Here is a 7,970-nt window from a genome sequence, read left to right as displayed (position 1 = left end):
TTGACTTTCACTCTTGATTGCTTGGTAGTTTGGCCTCAACATAGTTTCTTTCAATTTCATCCTCTTAGCCTCTTTTGGTTTTAACAGCTTAATGTTTGGTTTCATTTATGTCTTGGCCTTTCAGTCACATCTAGGTCAAATACATTTGGCCAACCACATTTTGCCAACTACTTTGATTGACCACTCTAGATCGACCACCCATAATCGATCACCTTGAATCGACCACCCTTAACAGATCACTCTAGGCCAACTACTCTTAGCCAACCACTATAGGCCAACCATCTTCGACTGTCCATCATTTTTCCGACCTCTTAGACATATCACCTGTGGCCAACCATCTTGACCAAACAACATGATTGATCAGTCAGAGAATGATCAGATTAATAATGATAATTATGAACCAACTTGTTAATGTTGATTAACGTATAATTGGATCGTAACGAAATTGAAAAAAAAATAAAAACTCATAACAACTATTATAAATAAAACTCTAAAATATGACTTTCAAATACATACATTATTACATTAATATTATATGAACAATTTGAATGCATATGATACTCTTACTAAACAAAACTTAGATTTTGGACAATAAATGAAAAACCGAATAATTGATATTGAAGCACTCGAAACCGATAACTAAATAAAATGTAAAAGCAAAGGAAGTATTTGACTAAATTTCTGTACAGCGTTATTTTATATTTCAAAATTTTAAAAAAATATTGTCCAACATTTATTTTATGTTTAAAATAAATACAATTTAACTTGACAAAATAATTGTGCTTTATTAGGTAAGCGAATTTTTTCCTAAAATTCTCTGTCTAACCTCTTGTACTTAAAAGGTAAGGTCCGACAAAAGGGGTGTGTTGTTGGGATGCCATGGAATAAATCAACTTAGTTCCTTTTTCAGGGTATTGATTCCTCCACCACCACCCTATACTTTCTTCATCTCCTCCATTATTTTAAATACAATTATATCTTTAAGTTAAAAAGATTTTTACTTTTATCCTATTTTAAATAATTTGAAACCCTAATTTTACTTTCCCAACACCCATCCACGAAACTTTTTTTCCCTTTCCCCATTTTCGTTTCACCTCCCCACCTCCTGCACTTCCATTCCTTTTTCTTCCCAGTTTTTTTTTGTTTGAAAGCTTCCATTGCCGCCGTGGTGTGGAGGTACATCGAGGAACTTCCAGAGCATCAACCAACGTGAGGAAGTATGCATCAACTGAGGTGACATCCTTCAACGGATGTCCCCTAATAAAATAAACTCTAAAATAAAAAACGTAACTTTTAAACGGGAGGTGAAATCTTCAACAGATGTCAACACCCGTTTAATCCGTTTTTCCTTAAACGGATGTTGACATCCGTTGAAGGATGTTGACCTCCGTTGAAGGATGTCACCTCCGTTTAAAGGTTACGTTTTTTATTTTAGGGTTTTATTTTAAGGTTTATTTGAATACGAGGAAGCACTCCACGCACTCACCAAATGAAAGAAAAGTATTTTACTCATGTACGAGACTATAATAGGTTATTAATGAAATAGGTTGTGAATGGGTAAAACTAAAAAATAATAACATAAAATTTTACTGAGGAACAAAATAATAAAAGAAGAGGTGGAGGGAGAAAGGTGTGGTAGTGGACGGAGCAACACCCTCCTTTTCATTGTGGAAAATGTTATTTTTGTTTTCATACTATTTTTAAGCTCATTAAAAAAATTAATTTTTGTATTTGTAAAAAAGGAATAAAATAATATATGTAAAGTGTGCGTAAATATCATATAATAAAAACTCATAAACCTAATTATTAAGAATTTGGGTTAAATATAACGAGGATCTCTTATGTCAAGTATCATTTATATAATTTCCTGCTCTAAAAAGAATTGCATCCGTGATTTCAGATCCTGATTTGTCATGGACATTGAAGTTTTTTAAAAAAAAAAAAATCTCCAAGAGGTGTACTACTAAGTAGTGATCACTATGAATACTGCTATATGGATATTATTGGACAACTTCTGAAGTTTGTAGATTGACTATAAATGCTATCCACATCATGACACATGGAGTCAATGCAAGTAAACGGTGACTGGCTTGGTGTTGCCGTGTTGATAACTTCGTTCTCGATTCCATACATAACTTGCCAACATTCTTAATCCAAACACACTCTGTTGTTCTACAAACAACATACGATTATCTCAGAATGTCTCAGTCCAAGTTTGATCCCAAGCAGCCCTCATTGCCCATATCATATCCAATCGATAAACTCGAGGACCTGGAATCAGGCTCCTACTTCGAATCCTTTCACTACCCTTTTAACAAAGCTTCAGTTCCCATCGAAAGTGGTTATTCTGCACCATTGCCTGATCGAAGAAGAATACTAGTGTGCCATGATATGGCTGGAGGGTACTTGGATGATAAATGGGTCCAGGGAGGCACTAATGCAGATGCATATGCTATATGGCATTGGCATTTGATAGACGTGTTCGTCTACTTCTCTCACAACCTTGTCACACTCCCTCCTCCTTCTTGGACTAATGCAGCTCATCGTCATGGTGTTAAGGTAGTACTATATTAACTATGCTTTCTTATGTAAGATTTTCACTTTGGCTTCGACTTTATATAACTTTTGTTGTGATGGTTTTGTTTTATGTTAGTTCTTGAATTTTGTAGTTTTGAGGATTATAAAGGGTTTAAGTTGAGACTAATGATAAAGCCATTGGATTTTTTATCTGGGGACTACTGACATGTGGAGAAGATCATAACCTTGTTTGTTGTAATTGTACCGTTAATCTCTTAGGTGTTGGGGACTTTTATCACTGAGGGAGAGAAGGGAAGTGCTATCTGTGAAAAGCTGTTTTCAACAAAGGAGTCTGCCCGAATGTATGCAGAACGCTTAGCAGAGCTGGCTTTTAAGTTAGGCTTTGATGGGTGGCTGGTAAACAAGTTTTCATCTCTGTTGGGTACTATTTGAGTTTGTGTAAACATCTATTGGCTATTTTTTCTTGCTTAGGTTTTAATATCTATGAATTTGGAACACAATACATGAAATTAAAATATTCCGAAGAATTGCTGCAGGGAAATATAGTGTTTGTGCTCTAAAACTAAGTTACTTTTTATATACACTAAAGCTAGATATATAATTAATCTGTCAGCTACCTTGCAGCAATGCTTTTTGCTGTTGTTCTTTTCAATGATTCATATACTACCACTCAATTGCAGCTGAATATGGAGGTAGAATTGCAACCAAAACAGATTCCAAATTTGAAAGAGTTTATCAACCATTTATCATCAACAACACATTCTTCAGTGCCTGGATCGCTAGTGATATGGTGAGCATTTGAAGACACAATAATTCTTGCGGTTTTTTTTCTTTTTTACTGAAATGGAAGTTTCCAGCAATTGACTTTTATGTACTTGCTTGATCATGCAGGTATGACAGTGTCACTATCGAAGGTGATCTATATTATCAAAATGAACTAAATGAACATAATAAACCTTTCTTTGATATATGTGATGGGCTATTTGCAAACTATGGATGGGAGGTATTGCTCATATAATCATATTCCCCTGCATGATCATACAATGCTGTTGTTTATTTGGTCGATTATTGTTTTCTGGTGAACATTTTAGTACTATCAATACCATGCAGGAAAACTATCCAAGTCGATCTGCTTCTGTTGCTGGTGATAGAAAGTTTGATGTGTACATGGGGATTGATGTATTTGGAAGGGGAACGTATGGTGGTGGACAGTGGAATGTACGTGATTTGTCTGACATACATTTTTTATTGTAGGATGTGCAGTGTTTTCCTAAATTTATATTACGGATGTGACAGACAAACTGGGCTCTTGATGTAATAAGAAAAGGTGATGTCTCTGCTGCGATATTTGCTCCTGGATGGGTCTACGAGACTAAGCAAGCACCAGATTTTGAAAGTGCACAGAATCGGTAATATAAATTTGCCAACATTATTTCCCTTTGTTGACAGATTTCACCAAAACTCAGACATTACACTTAGAAAAAGTCAAGTGGTTTTCTTTCTGTTTCATATAGGCTAATTTTCTTCTATGTAAAGGATGTAGTATTGACACCTTGAATGTGCTTACATTAGTGCCATAATCATGGCCATGCATTTGGCATTGCAGTTGGTGGAGTCTCGTGGAAAAATCTTGGGGCATAGTGCGAAAGTATCTTAGAACACTGCCATTCTACACAAATTTTGATCAGGTTAAGAACTGTAATAGTTGCAGAGTTTCTTTCCTTACTTGAGTTTTGGAAGCATGCCTTTGCTGGTATGAATGAAAAATTGTCAAAGATACTTTGTCCATGTTGAGTTTGATAGGATTTCCTTTTTATTTGATTTCATTAGAAAGTATTCTAAGCAAATGATGAAAATAAGGTAATTCTAACATCATAAAAAAGAGAGGTTTCTTCATTTCACGTTTTGGCTTTAGCTTAACTGAGTACACAAAAAACTTCTGTTAAATTTAGTGGCTGAAGCTTATTTTGCCATTAATTACTTTCAGGGACGCGGTAATCATATTTCAGTTCATGGAGACCAAATATCAGAGGCTACTTGGTGTAATATTTCTTCCCAAGGCATTCAGGTATACATTTCATAAAGACATTTTCTTGTTGTTGGCTCTAAACATTACATTCATAAATGGAAGGTTTAGGGTTTAATGTAATAATGATATCTCTCAAATGAAATCAGAAAAGAGAAATTTACACAATTTTCACCATATGAAAAATATTGAGACCTCTCTAGCTAGATTCAAAGAGTGAACAAACAACATTCTCAAAATTGAGAATACAAACTGATCATAATTTACAAATTAAGGACTGGTTTTAACACCTAATAAAGCTAACATGTAACAATTAGTAAAATATTGTAATCGTTTGAGAATAGTCCAATATTTCTTCCAAATCTTCAAGTTCACCATAAAATGTTACTTTTGAACTGCATGATTGAATGACAAATTTGTTTTCCTGTAATCACATACAATATATCAGCCATTTTTGGTCATCACGATGCTTCATCTTATACTATTGTTGTACTACTTTAATTATACCCTAACTCACAAATTTCTGTGCAGCCACTCCTTGAGTTTGCGGACTCTACTGCAAATCCTATTCGACTTCTTGTAGAGTAAGTGATGTTTTATAATTTTCTCTAGCTAAAAACTCTAGTTGTATATTGAATATTTCATATAATTAGCGTCTGAGTTTTCTATAGGAGATTGAACACTAACGAGTAATTAGCAAACTATACAAAAGACTAAAACATCATCTTCAATAAATAAAAAATAGACCTTAAAATAACGAGTTTGTAGGTATTAATTCTTATATACTGTTAATTCTTATAAACCTTGTTATTCATTTTATTTTATTTTATTTTTCTGTATTACAACCTTTCATGATTTTGTATATCTCCTTTCTTTTCTGTTGTACTTTAAATCAACGTAATGATAATTCATCTAAAGTTGAAATTTGACCATCTCAAGTATTTGTTGTCATGCTTATAATGTAGCTTGAAGGAAGCATCATACAGTGGAGGGGGAAATATTACATTCAAAGGATCTCTTGAAAAGGGTACTAAATTCATGACGAGAATCTATCAAGGAGAGTTCATTTTAAGCGAATCGCTTATCCACTTCTTTTATTCTGTAAGCCATCTTTCACCTATAGTTGAACAAACTGCTCCTCAATCTATCCTCATGTTTGGTCACTAGTTTGCTAATTTTTGTTTTGGAAATTTCACATCGATTAGAGATAAAGTCAAATTTAGATTAGGTGCAAACCTCACCTTACAAGCTGATTTTGTGAGGTTGAGTTAGACTTAAAATCCGTTTCTTAATCTAAGCATGCTTAAAGTCCACTTCTTACCAACTTTGAATTCAAATTCAAATTTTTGTTGGATGTAAGAGTGACAAGGTTGAACTTTAGATTCATAACCAGAAATAGTAGTCAGTGCATCAATATAAACAAAAATTCACTAAAAATTTGGTTTTATCTTTCTAGGGAGCTGAATCTGGTTACTTATTTCAAGGAAGGGAAGTGGGGTATCTTTCCTTGACTAATGGAATACTGCACATGAAGACTAGTTCACCAAAATTATATATAACTTGATATTCCTAAACGTGCCATGTTTTCTTAGTTGACAGATGAAGTCTGTGGCAAATGCAGGTGAAATCTGATAGCAATTCTTCTTTGGGAATCGTGCTGAAGTTCACTTCTACTGTGAACAAATCAATGTCTGTGCTACTCACTTCCCATGGAATGGATCACGTGTCAAGTGCATTTAGCACAGTAATCAGAACAAGTGAACACAAGGGAAGTGCCCCTGGATGGGTTATAAATGAAGGTTCAATTGAAATGAAAGGATACGTTCTGACAGAAATCCATGCTTTGTGCTACAGGTCAAATGCTCCACCCAAGGAAATGGGACTGAAATCAAGACCATTAGGTCCTGATCATGCTGCTGTGGCTTCCTCAACTGATTATTTTGCTGTTCTTGGTCATGTCACAGTCAAGACTTCCAACTATAAGCCAGATTTTCCACTTTCTTCGTCATGGCTAGTTGATGGTGAATTCATCAATTGGACTTCTGATCCTCAGGATTCAAGGATCCTCAGTGTTAAAATCTCTTGGAAGCTGAAGGAAGGAAAAGAATTTGTATGTCAACACTACAATGTGTATGTGGAGAAACTGCCAAAGCTAGCAAATGGTAATCAAAGCACAGCATTAGAACATGTGCAGGAGTATCTTGGGGTAGCACATGTAAACTGTTTCTATGTTTCTGGGCTCAAAGTTCCTCCAAGCATTTCTAGTCTCAAATTTATCATACAAGTCTGCGGTTTTGATGGCACAATTCAGAATTTAGCAGAGTCTCCATTTTATCAATTGGAGATAAAAGGTCCATAAATTGTCATTAAGGAAGCTTACATCTTGTATTTTGGGTATGCCAGAATAAGGGATAAAAGGTCAATAATCTGTCATCAAGGAATTATGCATCTTGTATTGTGGATTTGCCATTGCATAAGTATGCTACTTTCAAGTTCATAATTTCTGTACAAATGGTTGGAACATTCACATTCATTAAAGATAAAATGCATGCAAACTTCACTGCACAAACCCAAACCAAAACCATGTTTGTAAGATTGAGTTACACTTAGAAGAAAATATACGAAGAAAGTTCGATGAAAATCTCATGTCGATTTTGTAAGTCTTACCTCATAAGACAAATAAATAAGAGGGTATATTAAGTAACTTTCAAGTCCAATGAAACTATGATGCCGAGTGCTTGTTTATTTATTTAATCTAATAGATTAATCAGACAATCACGAATTAGTGTTCCTAGGATACTTATTACAAGAAAAGAAACTTTCCATTATTAATTAATTAACGAGTACCTAGGTCAATCTTAACAAGACTCAAAACACTATTATCCTACAATTTTCAATTTTGTTAACATAGCATAATACACATCTAGAATTAGGGTAACAATGGTTTCCCAAAGACTAGAAAACAGCAACCATGAGGTTCAATGCTCCAAGCTGCAAAATTTTAAACATTTGAATTTACATAACATATGGCGACCCCACAAAAATAATTAATAGGTATGAGAATAGCTTCAAGTTCAATATAGTGTAGCCTTTTTTTTGCATAATGGTAATTTGTTTGGTGATGAAACAGTTCCATAAAATCTTACTTTGACTTTAAATTAGTGAAAGAATAAAAAAGAAAGTCAAAGATAAGGTAACTGGGGAAGAGGGTGGTAGGTTAGTGGCATCTGAAGTCTAAAACAAACTTGTTTTGGAAGTATTGTCCTCGAGCCCTCAAAATATGAATGTGGTGCCCATTAAGAGAAAGAATTTCATATTTACACATATTTGTCATTTACTGTGTATTTTAAATTTATTTTCTTGGTGTTGCATTCAACTTCTGTCATGTATAATTCAGCATCTTTTA

General features: G+C 34.2%; 1 protein-coding gene across 1 annotated transcript; it reads left to right on the top strand.

Annotated features, from left to right (window-relative positions):
• The first annotated feature begins 2,056 nt into the window (after positions 1-2,056).
• LOC124842802 (cytosolic endo-beta-N-acetylglucosaminidase 1-like) lies at positions 2,057-7,064 on the top strand. Its single transcript, XM_047319369.2, has 11 exons — positions 2,057-2,559; positions 2,797-2,934; positions 3,219-3,328; positions 3,430-3,541; positions 3,649-3,756; positions 3,835-3,947; positions 4,145-4,226; positions 4,526-4,606; positions 5,096-5,148; positions 5,530-5,665; positions 6,186-7,064. Exons 1-11 carry the CDS (start codon positions 2,200-2,202, stop codon positions 6,921-6,923), a joined length of 2,031 nt encoding a protein of 676 aa, XP_047175325.2. The 5' UTR covers positions 2,057-2,199; the 3' UTR covers positions 6,924-7,064.
• Positions 7,065-7,970: the final 906 nt, after the last annotated feature.

Source organism: Vigna umbellata, chromosome 1, assembly GCF_029865625.1.
Source record: "Vigna umbellata cultivar VRB3 chromosome 1, Vumbellata_1.0, whole genome shotgun sequence".
In the NCBI taxonomy this organism is placed as follows: Eukaryota; Viridiplantae; Streptophyta; class Magnoliopsida; order Fabales; family Fabaceae; genus Vigna; species Vigna umbellata.
The sequence above is the reverse complement of the archived record's forward strand: the minus strand, read 5'-3'. Positions and strand labels throughout refer to the sequence as shown.